The following is a 21,687-nucleotide window of genomic DNA, read 5'->3' as shown; positions in this document are numbered from 1 at the left end:
CTTGAAAACAACGTCAAGAACTTGTTATCCCATCGGGAGCGGCTGAACTATGACGATTTCCAACGAGACCAAGGCAGAGACCGGAGAGACAACGCTCCGTCCCAGCTGAGCACCAGGCAGTGCTGTCTGCTGCCGTTGGACCGGCACAAACTGCAGCACTAAGCAGTCGATTATTCGCTGGGCAGACAATGCACCTCCAGCCTCTGTATTTCTGATCTGAAGCGTACCAGCATCTTCTGTTTATTTTTAAATAGCCATTTTAAGCGATTGGAAGACTATGCACGGAGTCACCAGTGAAACTTTTCATTCTTGTTAAAAAGTAGTTTCTAAAGGCATGCGCTTCTAAGTGCGCATCATCTGAAGCCAGTGGGAATTGAAGTGATTAGCATCTTGCAGAACTAATCCCATTACAGCTCCATTCTACAACATCTGCATTTCCTGAAGCACTCACAGAAAAGAACACTACTCGACATCTATTTAACACGTACAGCACGGTTCCTTAGCTGATGGCACAAGAGATTAGTGGCTCAGACACCAATGCAAAGTGCTGCTCAGGGCAGCAGGACCAGGCTGGTTCCTGCTCCAGGACTCTTTTGGGCAGCAGTTTATTCTCACAAGGTACACGGGCATGTTCGGACTCACAATTCCAGAGCGACTCCCAGGCCAATCAGAATTACACGTCGTTGAAGCTTCGCGGTTTGTAACAAAGCAAGAAACCCAAGGAAGGTTGGGAATTCCTTGTTACTGAGGATGCAGAACTCTTGAATCCTTTACGCACAGCTCCTGCTGAACAGTCCTTGAAGGGCAGATCATAAGGCTGTTACTTCACAAGACTTTAGACACTGCAAGTTTAGATATGTTAAACTAACAGCTGACACTACCGAGCTCTTCAAAATGCCAGACGTTTTCCTTCTATCAGATCACATCCATGTGAAAATTACAAAACAATCCTCGTCTGTCCCACCTTGTTTGGATCTACCCCATCCCCAGCCTGGTGATCCCTTTGCCCCGGCGGCACATGGCGCGTTACCCGTCTCAGTGGTATTGTCACTAACCTGCCCGCCTAACTCCATTTGTACCTTCATTTTCACAGCACCAAGTAGAACCAAGCGATCCAGCCACAGTCCTTTGGCCGGGCTGATAGACGTAAGGCTGAGCAAAAAGTAGTAGAACTGGCAGCGCTGAAGCTGCTGAAAGGTTTTCCCAAAGCCGCACGCGATTTCGAACGAATACTCGACAAGCACCGAACTCACGAAATTAAGGAGCTGGCACTCAACGCGCTCTGAAGACAACACCTGGACACGAGCAGTAAAAAGAGTTCATCTTAAAGCCTGATTTAAAGAGCAGTTCTACGGTGCTCTGGACACCGCCCGTCCCATTTCTGCAGCATCACGCGCTGATTTTGCACCGATTTAACGCAGCGTTCAGGGTGCTCGGCACCCCTCGGGTGGTCATTACCCTCCCTGCACCCCCTACAAAACCATCCTCGGTGTTGGGACCAGAACGGGGCTGCAGGACTCGGCCCGAGTCCACAGGAAGCTTAAAGAAAAAAAGTTAAGCAGCAGCATTGAGTTAAAAGTTTTATTCATTCAACATCTCACATTACAAATATTTAAAAATTATATGCATACTGGTATAAATAGTCATTTGCAAACTATTTAATAACATTAATTTCCACTAGCACTTCAACAAATGAACTCTTTAAAAAAAGTAACTTGTGTTATATAACTTAGAGTAGAACATACAAAAATATGAACTTAAACGTGAAAATGACTTTAATAAAAAATGAATTACCCTTATTTAAAATGCTATAATAAATACTACAACCTCCCCATACACAGTAAAAACTATATGGAAATTCAGCCAAGTAGTACAATTAACTGACATACTTAAATAACTCTTCCTTCTGATAATATGAGCAATACATTGGGGGAAAAACATATTAGGGATTAGTAAAAACTAGACACCCACTTGCTAAAAGTTTCACTTCCAAAAAATATAACAAAAAAATCTGATGAAAATTATAAAAACTAATTATACTTTAAAATTTTAAAATATAAAAAATAAAACAGTTGAATACAATATTGTCCCAATTCTTACAATGCTATCACAGTAGCTTTAAAATAAGATAATAAAATAAAGCAAATGACCAAAACCTTTTATTCCATTTTTTTAAAAATAATCTCAAATTTACATTAGTAGAAAGATTGATTTCTGATTCTTTTCTTTAGAAACACCAGCAAGAAAGAGGATTTACTAGAACAGTAGAAAATGACATTTTTAAATGTCTTCAATTAAAAACAAAGAATTACACTGCAAAGATCTTCCAGAAGTCTGAAATAGGTATTGCACATAACTTGAAGTTAACTTGCCACAATTCATCACATTCAAGTTTTAAATCACCTTTTAACAGAAGGTTTTAATTCTTCAACAACAAAAGGGGTGAATTATCAAGTCTTTCCAACAGCATCCTTAGAAAACGCTAAATTCACTCACTGCAAGTTCTCAATTTGCGTTCTGCAGAGGTCTGTGTATGGAGAAGTTCAAACTCTACCAAAAAGCACGGGGCGGTGGGGCTCCTTGACATAGAAAATAATCAGAAACACCTTATTTTACATTGCAAAAAGAACCATGTAATTACTCTGTAACTACATTGTAAGTACACGGCCGGTGCCATGCGAGTGGGAGAAAACTACATGCGCATTCTGAACCCTGTTGCAAACTGAAGTGAAACCCCCAGACCGGTCACCCGAGTACACGGCGGTTCCGTCGGGAGCTACACGGTAACCCCGGCTACAAATCCCGCGGAACCGCTGCTGAAGTACGGAGTAATGGCTAGAATTGTTGATGCCCTGTAAATCGAAGTGTAACCAAAGAATCTGTAAACACGCTTGTCACACAATCACAAGTGAATATTAGTAGAATAACGATTTCTTACATTAGTCATGCATACTAACATTACATGCCCGCCACCTAGCAGGCTCTCTTTTACTCTTTAAATAGAATTTAAAAGAGCAGACAACGTTTCTGCATCAAACACCTAACATCGATTTTTTTATTAATATTAAAAATGGCTAAACATTCACCAAAAACGTCTGCATTTGTGTATAATTTTTAAAAACTCAGTAAGAAGCGGTAGACAATTTCGATGTTTCTTTACTTTTAAATTTCTACACTCTATTGATGCATTTAAATTTCATGGGTCTAAAGACAGCGTCGTTTGTCACTTTCATGCTTTTCTTCTTTAATTCTCAACTTTACATATACTATTTCTTAAATTATATGTACACCAAATACCTGGTGCTGGGCTAAGATGTTTAAGCAACATGCTTTCTTTTCTCTGCAGATTCTAAAATAGCATTGCCAGTGCACAACATCCATAATTCAAAATGTATGCAGAGCACTGAAATGTATAAAAAGCAGAATATAAGAAAATAAAATTTATTAAAATTATTTATATTAAAAAATGAAGTATATGAAGATCTCTCAGTAATAAAAGTACAAAAAGCTACTCTTTGCAATATGAAAAATTGAGGTATTGCATAAAGAGATATCCCGTCAGTGAAAAGTGTGCCTAAAAATGCTCACTGTTGGAAAAACAAGATATACAAAAGTAGTGCATAACAAATATACATTATGTGCATGACAAAATAAGTTAGCTACAAAAACACTGTACCGAAATTCAGCAGGTCATGTACAAAGGGAAAATTATTATTCAAAGCTAGTTCTCAAACAGTGTTATTTCTTGTCATGTGAACCCATCTCACCTGTTCACTGGGTAGGATCGGCACAATCGCACACCCCAAGCCACCAACAAGCGTTAAATAACTAAAGGAACATTCCGACTAGAATTATGTACTTCAGAGAAAAAAAAGTCCCTGACAATCTACACAAGAGCACTCTGCATTTGCATTACTGTTGTCAATATTTTCAGGGATTTCATTAAAAGCAGCTCCCTTTCTATACTTGACTAGTAGACAGCAAATGTCTCCATTTTGACCTTTGGAACTTTAAGGTTATAGTTCATTAAAGCCTGTATTGAAAATAAAAACTGCTTCTCATACAGATAATAACGTGGGAAGGGGACGAGGGGCCGCCCGAGGCTGTTTGGGGGGGCAGGAGGTTCCCAAGCAGTGCCGAGGCAAGTCTTTGGTTTGAGATCCGGGCTGCGCGCGCGCTTCGGAACATTGCCACTGAATCGGGTCGTTTGGACACTGCTAAACGAGCGCTGGAGAAGTTGGCCGGGGCGTTCGCTCGAAAAGGAAGAAAAAGAAGGTTCAGAACAACTCCTTCATTCAACTATTTCCAACTAAACCCCTGCACCCGCTCCGGTTTATCGCTCCACTAACATGCGCTGCGTTAACGCTTCTCAAGGCAGAACGTATGGATAGTAAAGCGGGCATTAACCTAGCAATGTTGGCACTTCAAACACCTGTGTTTATCTCCCAATTTTAAGCTCTGAAGAGGTGGATTCTTAGTTGGGATCCTTTCTACAGGAAGAGTACAAAAGGCGTAAGCACTTGCACCATTTCATGCACAAATTCAGAAAACGGTGCAAAACGAGATGTGGAAACTACTCCGGCTCGTGCCTTCTCTTACAACCAAAGTCGAGGGTATTTAGCACTAACTTTGCATCCAAGATGGGAAAGAAATAAGCAGCCAATTTTAGGTTGTGTGACACAATGGAATATCAAAACTTCAGTAAAAATCAGCGATATCCTTGAGGTATCTTTAGGTTTTCTACTTTTTCACGTCAAAATGGAGAGCAAAGGCTGGCCCCTGATGAATGTTAGTATATTAGGATATAGAGTTATATATAGCCATCAAAAATAAAATCTATATATTTATCCTTCAAGAGAGGAAATGCCGGTGAACTAGTTGTCATTACTCTAGCTTTGGTAGGATTTTCTAGGGCTGTAATCACACCATTGATTTCTTTTAAAGAAAAAAAAAAGTGCACTCCCCCCTCAGTAGTAACTTTACTCAACTTTTACATTCAGCAATTCTTAAAATGTAATCATTTTGATGAAAATATAGTAAGCTCTGCCTATCTTGTCAGTAATTTGGGTGTGAGTGGTAGTCACAGGCACGGTCAGGTACACACCGAGCTAAAATTTCAGCCTCAAAACCCTTAACAGATTTTTTAAAAAAAGATCATTATTATAAAGCTGCTTCAACTTTGCTCATGCATTTTTGTTGCTTTAAACATGCTCTTTCCTGTTGGTAAGTAAATGCTGACTTCATCTGTTGCTGGAAAAATCCAAAGTCAAAACAAAAAGAGAGGCAAAAACAGGCTTCTGTGGGGGAAAAGTGTCAGAACAGACTGATAGTGTTATTGTTACACAGTTATTTTAATAAAAGTATTATTACGTTCTTTATTAACAATAATTTAATTAAAAAACCAAAATACTCTATTGTTTCAATTCTCTTTTCTTAATATTTTTCTCTCCTCTAAGAAAATGTTGCACGAAATTAAGTGTTCTCTCGGTAGTAAAGACAAGAGAATGCAACTCGCAACGTGTTATCAATACGAAAAGGAGTTCCCAATACAGTTTTCAATGACAAGATTCTACAAAATACCCATATTATAGGTCGTTCTTTCATTATACTATTGTTAAATTACAGACTACTACAAAAGGACATGCTATCTTGAGTAAGAGAAAAGGTAGGGCGGGGTAGGGACAATCAGGATAACAGAAGAGTGCACTTAATTGGAGTTTGCCTGCGTCTGAGCACTGCAGCCATCCATTAGTTCCAGCGGAATGAAATATGTCTCGGGCGATCTCCTCCCTCCTTCACCAGGGGCTTGTGGAATTCCCTGCCGGCGCGCGAATGGATAGCAGCCCAGCAATATTCACAGTAATACTGCAGACAGGTAACGTTAGCACAGAAAAACGGAGCGAATTTTCCACCGCAACGGGCCCCCTGACATTCATCACAAAGCTGATCGTCCAGGACATATGGCTTAACTTCCACCTGCAGCCAGAAAATGAAAAGAAAGTTTACAGCTCTTGATAACAATGTAGATAATGACAATTCCACGCTATTTACTATCTGTGTTCTACCAGGATTGTAGTCGGGAACATCACACTCGAGAATTTCCCTCCTCATCACACACGACCGGCGCCATTAAACGTCCGAAACTAAAGGCACTTGAGAACAATCCTGCCCCTGCTGTCCCCCTTGAGCCTCAAAACCCCCCCAGAAACCAACGCTGACCATCAGTATCACATGTGCTGACGCTGATTTACAGAAAGGACCGATCAACCTGTTGTTACAGATGCGATACAGATTCACATCAAAACCCTGGAGAATTCTGGGGGTTTATTTGCAAGTACGGTGACGCACAATTAACCTCCTACCCTTTCAGGTAGGAACGTCACCTGTTTACACAACAGTGTAACTGCGGATGAAATACACAGGTGGTCTGCAAATTTCAACGGCTGAATTTCCACCTTTCAAAAATTTCATTTATTATCTTAATAAACAGCATGTTTTTGTTTTCTTTTTTCTGTGGCTTAGTCCTCATCCTGTTGGGATCAAATGAGAAGCTTAAAATGGGACTGACGACCACCTACGCTGTTGGCATTAAGGCCGAGTTGATGCGCAGTAATTCAGCACAGCAAACAAGGAGGAGAAAAATTTCTTCAAGTTCTTCGCTGATAATGACTCACAGGAACTTACCAGCTGGCGCTCCCAGGATACATTGACACCGCAACATCTGCAGGCTACTAGCTTTTAATTTAGGTTTTTGCATCCCAAAACCGAACTCGCTGCACTGCGGGGTACAAAACCCGATTCCGGAGCACGTTGTCGGGGACAGCAAGGCAAACCTGGCCCTTCACAGCACTCAAGCTGGCTACAGCACAGCTCGTTCGGACATGCCCCGAAAGGCTCAGTTTCACCTCAAAACCAGTGATCACCTCCACCCCCATTCCTCTGCTCCACAGAACTGTGAAAGGCCCGTGTGATATATCACAAGTGCAACACAAACCTTCACGCTAAAAAAACTATAGTTACAAGTTCCTGTTCCAGAAGTGTTGGCAAGGGTTCTCTAAAGCTCACTTAATTAGGTGTTTTCACAAACGTTTCCAAATATGCAGTGTCTCTGCCGTTAACCTGTTATCTCTGCATCTGCCCCAGGGATGCTCACAAACCTCAGGGGGAACCCAGCTCATTCCAACCAGGACATTCACAAGTTCACGTGTTCTTAAACTTACCGAATTCTATCACAGTCCAGACAGAGCACTGCACTAGTTTGATGCCGTTTTGCTTACAGTATATTTAATCACTTGGAGACAGTACAGCAGCCTCAGTTTCTCTCCCCTTCCGTTGCTAGAGGTGCATTTCCCAAACACCCCTCCACACCAATTCAGAAGAAGGAATTTGTAAAAGGGCAGAGGCAGACAAATACTCCTAATACCGTGTTCTTCCTTCATCGCCTACTTTGCCCTGTCATTTGAGGTTGGGTATTCATTGATGAGTGTTGTTTTCTACAAGTGCTGAGAGGAGAACCCACAAATATGCTGTGCAGGCCTCCACAACGTAGCAATTCTGCTGCTTTATTACGTCTATATTCAGACTCCACACAACAGCACAGGTAATTACACCTCTGCTTGCTTTAGCCTGTTACCGTGGCACTGGTTTTTGTGCAAGTTTAAAACCCACAGATATTAGTCAGAGTCCTCAGCGCATGTATTCAGTGCGTGCCAAAGTGCATGCACCAACTAAAGCTTGCAATCTGTACTTGTGTTGGGCGTACTGAGGTGACCCAACTTCAGAAAAAGAGCTGAAGTGACAGCGGCTTCCCCTGGTGAGCACGGGGCGGCAGCACTGGCAGCAGCTCCGCAGTGCTGGTGCCACAGGCCGCTGAGCGTTTCATTTGGATTCTCTCTCCAAAGGGCACAGCCCTTGGCAGCACCTCCTTGGCTAATCTGACAGGAAATCCCTTCTTGTTCCTCATTTTTATTTTTACAGAACAACTTCAAACTTCATTAGAAATAATTATTAATAAATAGCACCATATTACTAACGGTAGTACTGCCACTGTTGCACTTCCGTATCTCTCACGCACCCAACCCCTCTTGTACTGAATCCTCCGAGCGCTCACCTCTCCACGTTTCTTCTGAACGACACACAAAATGGGGAAATAAGGAGAAGGAAGGGGAAATAGATTGCAAAACCATTGCTAGAGTTCACAAGTACTTACTTAAATTTGTAGTCCCACCAGCTTCAATGGACCTATTCACCCAAGCGTCTGCTTATGCAACCAGAAGTTGCACAAGGGAGGCCCAAATTATTTGTTCAAAGCCGTACGGAACTTATTCCAGAGCCAAGATTAGAACAAAGACATTCCAGTTCACAGGCCCACAGTCAAATTGTTGTTACAATTCTTCTACCCAAGTTTTATAGCCAAAGCAGAAGTGGAATGATAATCAGCTAATCAGCCACGTTTGGGGGGTTTCCTCTGTAGTAATTATAAAATTAACATCAATAATGACAGTCATGTAAGAAAAATCCAGAGACAAAGCGTGAGTTAGACAAAATGGTAGATGTAAGGATGAGAGTTTCTCAAAATTGTGGCCCGAAGATCACGATTCATATTGATGAGCGCGTGGAGGCAAGCAAACTGCAGATCCATTTGGTATATTCCTTTAATTTATAATAATAAAGGAAAAAAATAACCAGACACAGCCTTTACGTAAGCTGTGGAGGATGACTGTGAGCTGGAACGCTCACTAACGAGGTTACAATGCATTACTGCGATGCTCTTTGGGGACACCCAGCACACCATGTGTGACACGAGGGCCACATTCTGGCCCCTCTCTCCAAAGAGGCAGAACAGCAGCAGGAACTGCTCCATCCTTGGCAGACGCCTTCCTCCCCGACATTATACACACACCACAAGTGCAAACACTTGCAGCGGGAGTATATGTTGAGTGCAATATTCTCACAAAAGGGCAAGGCAGCTGACACGCTTCCCATTATGCAAAGCAATCTGAGAAAGCCTGCTTCACAGTTGCCTCCCACGTTCCAGAAGCAGCAGCTCTGTACTGCTCCTTCATTTTTATTCTGTGTCGTATCCGAGTGGCACAATCCAGCCCTAAATATGCAATTAATCTGATATAACATTTACGGTCTTCACAATGGCACACGTTTACATGGGAAAGCATTTCCAGCGAAAGCACTGTACAAAAACAGAAGGCGCGTGAAGACCTTACCCGTTTATCTATCTCTCCGTGCTGCAGCTGAACAAAGCGAGCGCTGATAGCAGCTATGTAACTCTGTTGATTAGAAAACGCAACCCGCCCAGCTCCTTTTGGGTACTTCAGCTCGGGGTCCGTGTCGATTCCAGCGTAGCACACCCCTCCGTACAGCCGATCCATTATCATCGCCAGCTCCACTAAACCAGAAAGGAAAGTGAAATGGTGGTGTAGACTTGGTAATTTTTTCTAAAAGCGTCCAACGAAACAGCCCGTTTGTATTCACGTCCCCCACTACAAGCGTCGACAACACTTCGTACTTCCCTTGCTGAAATAACTTGTCGCCCCCGTTGCTCCCCGAATCAGACCGCACGTCCAACGCGCCCAGCGCTGCGGAACACGCGGCGTACCTGCTCGTAAAGGCCGAGGAACACCGCCAACAAAAATGGTTTTTCGTGGGTCAAGAGGCTGTGAACCATCCATAACAAAATCACTATCACTGAGGTTCCAGGGCCGGATCTGAACCTATGGACAAAAAGCCTTTTTTATTTAACCATTCACAATTCAAAATGTCTCAGAAATACAAATTAACACAGTTATCTGACAAAGAAGAAAACCACTTAAACGGCTGTACTTTCTAAATTAGTTTTCTACTCATTCAGCAATAATTTCTCAAAATGAAATTGTAATACGCTCTGTTAAGACACACCACTTGATCGTACTAAATTTCGCCACTTCCGTGTTACCCAAATTTCTGGGAAAACACTCCCCCTCTAATTACACATTTTCTTAATCAGGACTGAACTGTGCTGTACAAACCACACTGGTGCAGACGGATCTGAGCCACTCGTGCTGTTCCAGCCAAGTGTAAGCACTAGACCAGCGTTATCTCCATGCAACAGGCTCCAGCGCACAAAGTTGCGTGTTTATTTACCATGCAGAACTACCTGCTTCGTATTTGCCTACAGCTGGCCACTTGTGAAATACAGATACATGGCAGAAGTCTCTCTCACAATTAACAGACTTGCATCAGCCCCAAAACCATTCGTACTAGTAATTTACAGTCCAATGCCACGTTACGGTTTTTTTTTTTTTGGATTTGTCTCTGTCAAAACATGTTACATGCCAACACTCAGTATGAATTCTACAGTTTAATCAATAATAAGCATAAAATACCTGTCTGGAAGTATCTTTATTACATCAGCAATTATGACATTTAGCAATCCTTTTTCTAACAAAAATACTAATTGTAACTAGGGTAAAAAACTTCATAATGTCCATTTGAGAACTTAATTTGATGCCTTAAAGAAATTTAAACATTAGCGCTCTGAGACACAAAAAAGGAAAAAAGGCATCTGAAGAGAACAATTTCTGGTTATCGTAGAGGAATTGTGCAGGTCCTGACAATTCTACCTACCGGTTTGTCTTTGATAGTGGGGCTGGAAACACAAAGATAGAGCTTTCCATCTTCTTCAATACATGCATCAATCAGTGCCTGCACAGAGCTTTCATCTTGGAACAGCAAAAACGCATATCCTACAAAAGAGAAAACAAACATAGAATTTCTTTTGTCTATGTGCCTGTAGGATAATAATTCAACCCAGACTTATGCTTGGCACCATGTCATCACACTAGCATACAGTGACGGACAAACTGCAAGATGCTCTTGCACATTTGCACCAGGGGAGGTTTAGATTGGATATTAGGAAACATTTCTTCATGGAAAGGGCTGTTGGGCACTGGAACAGGCTGCCCAGGGCAGTGGTGGAGTCACCATCCCTGGAGGGGTTTAAAAGGTGTTTAGATGAGGTTCTCGGGGACATGGTTTAGTGCCAGAGCTAGGTTGTCAATATAAGGTATAAGTCCTTCCCAGATTCTGAGGAAGGCATTTAGTCCCTTTAAAAACAACCTTGACTCTTATGACTATTATTACAAAAATGAGTAACAACAGGGGGAGAAAAAAGAAAACTGAATAAAGTAAAACCAGGAAGTTAAGGAAGAATTATTTCAGTGCAGAATAATTGCAAAGTCACATTCTAAATTCCAGCAGTTTATAACAATCCCAACGATTCAACTTTTTTTCCCCCCGAAACACTGGGTCACTGTCACAATAATCTTGTCTAAAGTTGAGTCTTATCAAGAAAAATGATTCTAAAATGCTCTTATGTTATTGGTTACCAGATATTTACCTTTAGGAGGAAAATAAGATTTGCTCTCTGCCTTGTGTGGCCAGTCTACAATCAAAGGTCCAAAGCGACGAAAACTAGCAGTGATCTCATCTGGAAAGAGAGAAGGGAAAAGGCACAAATTGAAATTAAAATAAATCGAATGGAAGACAATTTGAAGAACACTGATTTCAGGTAGCTTTACCCTATAAATAAACATTCTGTGACCCTAAAGGTTCAGCAGCTCATAGCAATGTTTACCAGCTGGTGGGGAATATTTATAAGTGAGAACACGCGTTAGAAAACAGGACAGATCAAAGATGAAGCTTTTCTTCCTACAGATGATTATAAATGAAGGATCGTAACCCAGTAATTTGCAGAAATGGAGTCACTGCATCTATCCAGCTATCATAACCTGGCTTCAACTATTCTCTCACAAAGACTTTAAAGACAATTTCCTGACTTGCTAGTAAGCAATCGGCTCTGCCAATGTTCCTTATCATTGCAGAAAGACTGGAAAAAAACGGATGGACTATGACAAGACCCAGCCAGGCCCCTGCACATCACACGCTAGCGCCACGTCTACAAACACTATCTGAGCTTGACCTCAAAGTAACGTAAACTTGCAGGCCATAGCTATGGAATTTCATAGAGAGATGGCAAGAATATATCACTATATCAAAAAGAAATTCTTGCATCCATTTCAATTCTGCCTTTGACCTCAAATTACTGGTAGAAGTTTGCATACTTTCGTCTCACAGAAGTCTTCTAGTTGCAATTCTGGCTTTCCAGAAATTGAGTGATTAATTCCCTTTTCCTTCTCCACAAATACACCTGAAACATCGCTAATTAAAGTTCTTTGGACAAGAATTTTTCATTAAAGTATTGAAACAAAAAGATCCTTGCTGGAGTGTCACCTCACCTGCCCCACTGCTCAGCTGGATTCTGGTCATGGTATCACAGCCATTTCTACACCAGCACACGGTTCGCGGTTCCTAATGCACAATTTAGAAGATTTTCCCCCTACTCAAATTGGGTTAGAACTCTGAAAAGGCATTACTAATTCTCTCTTTTTTCAGGTTTTTTACGCCCTTTGATGACGTTGCTAACGAAACAGCAACTGAGCATCCACTGTGCTGACGGCTGCTCTGTGCACCACGGATCAGGAACGTGCACAGCAATGGTCGTGTGTCGAGGTTACACGCTGATGAGGTTATAAACCAAGGAGAACAATACTTACTATATATCTACCTTAACATGTATCTCCGCTAAGCACTTAACACAAATTTCATGTTAAAGCACATACATAAAACGCTTTCTAAAAACAGGATGAGAAAAACCTGAGAAATTCAGCTGTGACGTAGATTTTTAAATGGTATATTCATCCTAATTCACACTTGTGCATTTAACAGGAAGAGTGCTGGCAGAAGCAAGACTCAAAAATTCAAGCTACCCTCCTAGCACGGGTTTAAGAAAAGTCCTATTCTTTAGTAGCTAAGGTCCACAGAGCCCAAACTATCCATGGTGCTCATCTGCTTTTAAAAAACAGAGGTGATGAAGTTAAAAAAAACCACGACAACAACGAGAGACTATAAGATCATTTTTTTTCTTGCAAACATGTTATAATTGACCTTCACAAAGTAGCTCCCACATTTGACATGAAAGCCGGGTTGTCAGGTCCCAGCAGCACACTCTGCACCGCATTCCAGTTACTCTCCCTGACACAAGAACTGGGCATTCAAATGATTGCGTGATAAAGAAAAAGCAACTTTTCAGATTCACAGTTGCTGTAGTTCCTTTAACCACTATCTCAGCACGCTCCGACAGAACACAGAACTATGCTGCCGTGAAGCTTCACAACACTTGTGCATGATAGGTATATATATATAAAACTTATTTTTTTAATAACAACCGCAGTATTCCGTCACCTTTGTCCGTATGATGGACCCACCACAAACTCCTGGCTCCTCACTGTACACAACTGCCTCTGCACAGATTCAATCCTGAGTCCTCACCACTCACATTAGAAGCCACCACAGGACATGATCATTGCTCAAAACAGCAGATGAGGACTACACATAAGCATCCAAATAAAGAGCTATGACTTGCTATGCTATAGTATAAAACTACCAGCAATCCTTTTCCTGCTAAGGGCTTCTGGTGTCTATGATTGCAACGTATTTATGAATTTTACCAGGTGATATTTACTTCTTTATTGTTGCGCCACTACCCCTTTTTTATAATTTTTATACTGTAAAAGTCAGTTAAATGGGTAGTAACATATGATTTTGTTCTTCAATGGCAGAGCAACGCTATAGCCTAAACTACTTTGAATTCTCTCACAATACATATTTACATATCAAAGCCTTTCCGCAGAGTCCGGAAAACAATCATTCATTAGCCAACAGGCGAAAAGTTTCACCCCACAGTTTTGTCATTAAGCCAGAAGCTTTTCCGGACCACATTTCCCATGTGTACCTTCATCAATATCTGGGGGCAGGCCGCCCACAAAGACTTTGCGGGAATACCGTTCCACTCGCTCTCCGTTCTGGTGGGAGAAGCAGTGAGGGGATCCCAAACCACTGTGAAGAGTCTGATCCCCACGTCCATCGTCCAGGAACCCGTCTTCCATCGGAAACAGCGAGGACTGACCTGAAGGAGGGGTTAAAAAAAGAAAGAAAAAGAAGAAAAAAACCACACATACTAACAGAACAAAGCACACACTGTTTAAATATTTTTTTTAAAAATGCACTAGTTGCTCATTAGCGGTAGAACTGTTTGCAATCTTCCCTTTTAATGAGCGGTTACGGTCTCAATTTCCTGACCCTTATAGTTCTCAGTATCATTCAGTAACTCCAATGCATCACCTCAGAGGAAAGGTTGTTACCTCCTTCTAACTGCGCTACAACTAATGAAGATTTGAAACAGAACAGTATTTCTAATGGATGCTCAAGCTGGCCATTTTCCATAATATTTCATGTTTCCAATTAGATTTATTTTAACAAAGGGTAAAAACAGAAGAGAATATAAGCAATTTTTTTCCTGAAACTTTCCCAATAGCAGACATCAGTAAAACCAAAGCCGTATTTATCATTTTCCAGTGAACAGCTTCTTACAATGAGCAGATACAATTTCACAGCACAGGTGGGAAAACAAGAATTCTACCAGCTAAATATATTTCACCTTGAAGTTACCTGATACCAAAACATATCATAAAACGCCTATGTGTAAATAACAAAAATAACCTCAAAAAAATCCCCAGGAAGACCCACTGTAATTTACTGCAAATGAAGACTGAAAACTCGGCATTACTGTGTCATTCCCAGAGATGTTACGACAAAGTTTCATTAATGAACTACTCTAAGAGAAAATGTTACAAGCATGCGTCCCCTCACAGCCCAATATTCTTCTGTGATAAGCCTTTATCACAGATTTCCTTAATAATATTTCTTATTTTCAAATAAGACTATTTGATTTATAAATGCTACTGCATAGTGTCATAAACAGAGCACGCAAGCTGATCTCTTCCATGAATTCACCCTTTAGTTACAGCGTTCGATCTCTAGATGACAAATGGAACAGACTTGTAACCATTTAAGGAGCATTTTTAGGACTAAATAGATATAGGGAAAGTAAGCAAATAAAGGAGGTGAGCTATGAGTTTTAAGATACATTTCCTTTTGCCTACAATGTGATATACTACGTCTGCTTTTTCAGAATTCATTACCATCTACCACAATAATGTATTGGTTAATTTATCCTGCTCTTGCTTCCTTCCTTTGCAATAAATTGATTTTAGAAAAAGAAAATATCTTGAAAACATAAAATTTGACCAGTTCCAATATCCAGACATTTTCCATGCAAACAGATAACACGATGAAAGAAAAAAAAATACAATGAAATCCACAGTCTATAGAATTTAGACAGATAAAAAATGGAAGGCTCGGTCAGCTTGCTTTATTTGAAATGTCAAGAATCTTTGTACACCATTAACGAAAATAAAAGTCAACTGTAATTGGGCCTATTTCTGGAGTGAGGAAAATCTGGTTCCTACTATGAAAAATATTGCTAACATAGACTTCAAAATTATTTTGTTTCCCCCTAATGAACTGATGCACATGTCGGTTGTTTCCTCTCTGAAGCCCCAATCCTGCAGGTAGTGTCGGGAGGGAGCAAATCTCCCACCGAAACAACCTTTTCAGGTTCATCAGCATCGCCGCTGCTGGTCGGTAATTCAACGTACGCGCTTGCAGGATCTGGTTCTTTCACCTGGGGTATATTCACTACAGTCTATGCTGCAGCAAGGAAACCATGAGCGCCCAAAAGAACCAAAATCGACTTCTCCAGCATTGGCATTCAGAACATACACACAGCAACGTCGCCCTGCAGTGCAATGAATCAGATCGCTGGTGTCCGCTGGGAGGACTGGGATCATTTCAGCCTCTCTAATACGACTGTGGAGTGCTCCCTAATTCAGATAAAATGTTTATTTATGGCATGCAGACTATGGAAACTGATGCGAAACTGATGCTTTATAATCTTAAATTTTGGAGTTTGCCCTCTAGTAACAACTTGATGTTATTTCTCCCACGAGACATTGTCAACATTAGAAAATTAAAGAGGAATATCGTTACCTCGCCTTCTCCCATATGTCCTTGCTGCATGTTAAATGAGAAAGAAAAGAGCCTTTCAATCATTGTTATAAGGACCAAAAGACCTTATTTTATCACCTTTATACTAACTCAGTGATTCTCAAGCTTTTTCATACTCCAGGTCATTTAAAATGGTGTTCGCAAGCTGCGCCCCCCGCCCACAACACCACGCTTTCCTTGCACCATCTCCATTACTTACTGATAAAACACATCGATACGAGGCCGACAAAGTATAGATGTATGCTCAAAGAGACTTTCTGAAAACAATTTTAGTTCCTAATTTGCACGTTTCTTTTCAAATCTATTCCTCAACCCTCCGCGGGGCATACACCTGTCAGTAGATGGGTCTTTTCTCGGGTATCTCGAAATGTTCTGCAACGCCCCGTGCTCTCCACCTCGCCTCCCATCTCCACCTGAGCTGCAGGAAAAGCCCTAACACCAGGAAAATGTTCCTTTCTGGTTTGAAACGATGTTGCTGTAAAAGCTTTGCACAGCCCACCAAACCCTTGGCTCAGTTATTACTGGCCAAGAACCAGCTGCAAAACTTCAAGCCGAGGAGAAAACATCTGGGCCGCTCCAAGCGCCTTTGAGTGCTCCTGTGGTGCGTGGACATCACTACAGATTGGGTCACACTAACTTCGCACCCTTCGCTGTCATTATTCAACAGCTACCCGCTGCTTCCCACTTTTTGCCTTCCAAAACAAATCAATTCTACCGCTAAAAAATACAACATTCTTCTGTGCTGGCTTCCAGGACCCATTGTCAGAACACGGCCAAACTTTCTAATCCAACACACACATTCCTTCTCTTTTAATCTTGTTAAAACCCATGTCTGAAAGCAGGCCAACTGTTTGCAAAACTTGGTTTCTCCTGGCAAGTACTACGAGAAACTCTGAGCACATCATGCGTTTTGCTTCCTCATTCAAAATTGAGGCTGACAATTAGTTTAAGCATTTAAATATCTGTAAACCACAACAGGAGTCGTTTCCTCTCTCAAAATAAAAATCATACCAATTCAATTTCCTTCTTGCTTATTTAACACCTCTGAGATCATTCTAGTTCCCTGATGTTTTGCTGATAGACGTACTCACAATGAACACCGAGCACACAAAATAACAAAGCTCTGGTCTTCAGACTCTCGAGCACTCACACAGGTACTGGCTTTGTGGGAGAAACTTCAAGGTTGAGGGACAAGTTCTCATTTTTCCAATGTCATTTTGAATTTAGAAATCCAAGATGCTCACACAGTCCTCAAGTAGAAAGTTTTAAGGAACTCACCTTTCACTGAAAGCAACAAGCAACCCGACAGCATTTCTGACAAAGCTCAGAAGCCTTTGCACGTTTTGGAAAATACGCAGAGCGCTTTCCAAACCAGCTCTGCCTATAAAGCCATGAAAACCCTGCTTGTGGTTTCCAAATTACTCAGAAAACCACCAAACTCCCTCCCTCGGTCCGCCCGTTGTTGGCAGCAAAGCGCCAGCGCAGACCCGATTCCCAGTGCGACCGGTGACAATCGGGGCCGGCAGCCCCTGCGCTGCTTTGCCACCTGTGTCACCCAAGGCAAGAGGATTTTTCTCTGTTACCAGCACAGAAAACAACAAAAAAAAAGCTCAGCCACCAGCTGGGAAGCATTTCCAGTGCCAAATACTACAGAAGAGGTTTAGAGAACCAAATACTAAGATTTTTTTTCCCTCCTTCTTCTTAATTTACTTATCTTCTGCATTTGCCTCATCCAACCCACAAAATACCAACATTTGACATTTCAAAATATTTCTCAGAAGCCACAGTTTATAAACTACCCCCATTCAACACGGACACAAACTTTCCCCGCTTGTTGAATCTGGAGCTCATCACACGCCGTTGATTTCACACAACGTCAAACCCACCACTGCAGCTCAGGAATGTTCCTTTGGCAGGGCAGGAACACGGCGAGCCGGGATTGACCAATTCTGGCCCTGCCTTGCACAATTTCACGTGAAACCTTTGCTCCGGGAGCACCCTCGCTAAGCTGCAAACAGAAATGAAGCCTGAAGGTCACTGTTCACAACCAGAGGAAAATATTTAATTCTGAAGATTGGGAGCCTTGCCCGTCTCCTGCTGAGAAACGAGAGGATGACAGTATGGGATCCCTGAAACCTGTTTTTCCTTCCCTCACTTCTTCAACATAACTGCATAAAGCGCCTAGGCCAGATTTACGAACCTCACAAGATATTTGAGCAAGAACTGTGTTACAAAATCTAAAAAAACCCAAAGAGTTTATGCAACTGGTTAAACTGTTTATTAATAACCTTGGCAGAGATTTTTTTTTTTTAATATAAAATCAGTCTGAAATTTAAAGTGCTATTAGCAGCTGCTTCAATGATTTTGTCACCTCAGCCCCCCTTGCAACACTCCTTTCTATATAAGCGATCAAGCCATATAGAAAGCCAGTGATTTTTTGGCAAAAATCTGCTGCTGTTACTGTCTTTCATTTTAAGGAACTTAATGAATAAGCAACCCACTCCAATTTTCATGTCTTCACTTTACTTGAGACACTTAATGGGCTCCTGGCCATCTCCCTCTCTTTTTTTTTTTTTTTTAACAATCACAACATTTGCGTCTAATGTACCACCAATTAAACTTGTTGAACTTTCTTCTCTCTATAGGAAGCACCAAAAAGAGTGTTAGAAAGTTGTGTATAATCGCACGTGCTATTCCGTATAAAGCAGCCAGTTCCCAATGACATTCTGCTGAAGCTGCATGAAAAATGTAGGCGGGAGTCCTAAATCACTTAAACCTCAAACTTCCCCCAAGCTTGTCCTGCAAACAGTGCCTGGGCTGAGCACCTGGTGCTATTTCATGGTTTGTGCCACCTTCCCATCTGCAGGATGGTCCCAATTTCAGGTGTATTTTGTGCCACTGATTTACACAAAATAAGGGCAGCTCAGGAGGAGACTGTTTAAAGCGAAGGGACCAATGAGCAAGAGGATCCAGATCTCCTGTGAACGTCACCCCAGCTTTCTAGGGCCACATTACAGCTAAGAGATTTATACAGGCGTTCATAGTTATTATTAATAGAAACATCATAAAACCCTGGAATAGACAGAGCAACTGTACGCTCCGAGTTAAATTACGGTTGTACCTTCATTCTCGCTACCTTGCTATAGTTGTTTTAAGGCAGTTAAGTCCAGGTTGATGCGATACCTGTCCAGTTCTGTACCTCGTTTGTATCTTTAATCCAAGAGCTCCTCAAGGCAGGATTCTGTTCTTTACCTCGGCACAGAGGCCAATTTGGTCACACACTCTAATCTTTTCTGTTTGTCATTGATACGGTCATTTCAAAGATCAAACCAGACCAGTTCATTAGTGAGTTCCAAGGAATTTCAGGTTTCTATGCACATCAATCGCTAAACTTACCAGCAAAATATTTTTTGAAATATAAAAGGGACTGATATTCCTGCTGACTTTTTACATAACCTGACCCAGTCGCACCCTTCCCAGCTCCAGGAAAGCTCAGAAACTTGGGGCCATTTGCACGTTCCCCTTCATATTCCAGACCAATCCTACAGGCTCTAAGAAAAATATTCCAGCTGAACAAGGTTTTGCTGAAGCGATCCCCATTTCATAAGCTTTCATGAGTGAGGGAATGATTTTAACTGCTGATTCGCAGGGAGAAAAAGTGATAAACGAGAACGTGCGTTAGAACCAAGGGAACCGCTAAAGGGAAAAAGGCTCCAGCTCTCACAGATGAAAGCAAAAGGGAAAGCAACCATCCTCAGCTATTTGTTAAATATTATATAAAGGGAGAAAATGTAAGAGTCCAGACCTTTTTAAAGGGGGGATAATAAGGTTTTCTCTAACACTATATTGAAACCTCTCCATAGTATTTTAAAAAATTGTACCGGTAGACGATCACAGTGGCCAGTTTCTTACGTTAGAAAGCAAATACAATCAATACACAAACATCAAACATAGAGGTTAAAGTTTTGACTAAAACTGTTTACTCTCAGAGTCATTTTCTCCCCCTAAACAGAAGACAGGAGGTAATTTGGTGCTGGTCTCACTTAGGACTTAACTTTTAGTGAAAGAGAAGTATCGAAGTTTCACGGGATTATTTCTAAACATGAGCTAGATATCCTTGGCTCTAGTATAGAAAATATTTATGCCCTCCTGAGCTTTATTTCTGAATCACAGCAAAATAATTGAAGTACAATCTGGTTTTGCCATTCCAACAGCAAAGCCTTACTTCTAACTTATTCCACACTAAACTATACTTTGTAATTGTAGCAAGACTGACAATGCTGTGCACAAGGCCATTAGAATATGAACTACAGGATTTTATTACCTTTTTCCCCAACTACTGCCTGTGGGCAGGTAGGGTTGATTATAACTCCAGAGTGAGATTTTATCAGCGCTTCATATGTCACGATACGTTTCATATGCAATGCAGGGACCATGTATTTCTAGCACAGGTAACAGGGCATCTCACAAGAATAGTTCTGCAAGGTCATCTCGAGCTCAATTTCACTAATCTAATCATATCCTTAACCCAACCAAAAGCAGGAAAACGAGAATTATAAAGAACGCCCATATTTAACCTACCTTGGGTTAAATTATCTCTGTATACGAAAGAGCAATTCAGAGGCCAAGGCAGGCACTTTCAGAGAGGTATATATACTTTCTCAAATTAGAACATAAAAATAGTATCTTCCTACATGTATCTATACACAAAGTATTTCTTCCTATTTAAAAAAATTTCTTCCTTCTCAAAAAGAGACATTTTCAATAGGAAAGCAGACGGTGATATAAACTGTTGCACGGCAGGCAAAAAAAGTACTGCTTTTTATGCATTCCTTGATTTTAATTCTAAAATATTAAGGACAAAAGGATTAGGCTACAGTTCCATGTGCATGCGTGCAAAAATTTTGCCCAGTTCAAGCAGATAATCACATTTCTGTCGAATGATCCCAAGCACATGACGTGTTGCCTGCGGAACAGCCAACACCTGATCCGGGACAAATTCCATCAATATAGAATAAACTAATCAGAATTTTAACAAATCTACACCGACGGCGATCTTATTCCGTGTCAGAACTCTGCATCTTTATGATATTGGCAAATGAGATCCCTGTTTTAATTTTTTTTTGTCGAAAACAAGCTACTGAAAAGGGATATGAGAGATTCGCTGTTATGTGGATTTCAAACACTGCTGAAGTTCAAAGAACGAAAACCATTCGAAAAGTATTTTCTTAATCTAAGACAACCCTACATAAATTAAACACCTCTATATATACATCTGGAGAATGCAGATTTGTCGCACTTTTAGCAATGCCAAAGTCAGCATGAAAGCAGAAAAGCAGACTACATTTGGCTGCACAGTAAAATCAGAGATTAACACCTTTGGAAGTACTGATTCTGCAAAATTAAGCAGCAGAGATGCCAAAACCTGCTTTTCCTCTTATTTTTAAAGAAACACACTGTAATTAAAAAATAAATAAACAAATAAGGCACACGATGAGAAATATAGCTCTATTTTATGTCCCAAATGTCCAAACAACTGCTGAAAAACAAGAGTACTATTATAGACACAAGTATTATGCTTTACTTCAAGCAAAGCCGGATGCCTGAAGACAAGTATTTACCCATTCCTGCTGTCGAGAACACTAACAAGAAGTAGTTTCTGGTTTT

The 21,687-nt window shown here is 41.1% G+C and overlaps 1 protein-coding gene across 2 annotated transcripts in view; it reads right to left on the bottom strand.

Annotated features, from left to right (window-relative positions):
* Positions 1-1,658: 1,658 nt before the first annotated feature.
* Positions 1,659-21,687, bottom strand: part of CPEB4 (cytoplasmic polyadenylation element binding protein 4) — a 42,700-nt gene continuing 22,671 nt past the window's right edge. For both annotated transcript variants that reach the window (XM_065644304.1, XM_065644305.1), the window contains exons 4-9: positions 13,847-14,020; positions 11,393-11,482; positions 10,621-10,739; positions 9,614-9,728; positions 9,222-9,403; positions 1,659-5,976 (exon numbers count right to left, since the gene is read on the bottom strand). In XM_065644304.1, the coding sequence (XP_065500376.1) occupies positions 5,749-5,976; positions 9,222-9,403; positions 9,614-9,728; positions 10,621-10,739; positions 11,393-11,482; positions 13,847-14,020 (908 nt within the window). In that variant the 3' untranslated portion in view covers positions 1,659-5,748. The remainder of the gene's footprint in view (positions 5,977-9,221; positions 9,404-9,613; positions 9,729-10,620; positions 10,740-11,392; positions 11,483-13,846; positions 14,021-21,687) is intronic.

This window comes from Caloenas nicobarica, chromosome 13 (genome assembly GCF_036013445.1).
Source record: "Caloenas nicobarica isolate bCalNic1 chromosome 13, bCalNic1.hap1, whole genome shotgun sequence".
Lineage (NCBI taxonomy): Eukaryota > Metazoa > Chordata > Aves > Columbiformes > Columbidae > Caloenas > Caloenas nicobarica.
The sequence above is the reverse complement of the archived record's forward strand: the minus strand, read 5'-3'. Positions and strand labels throughout refer to the sequence as shown.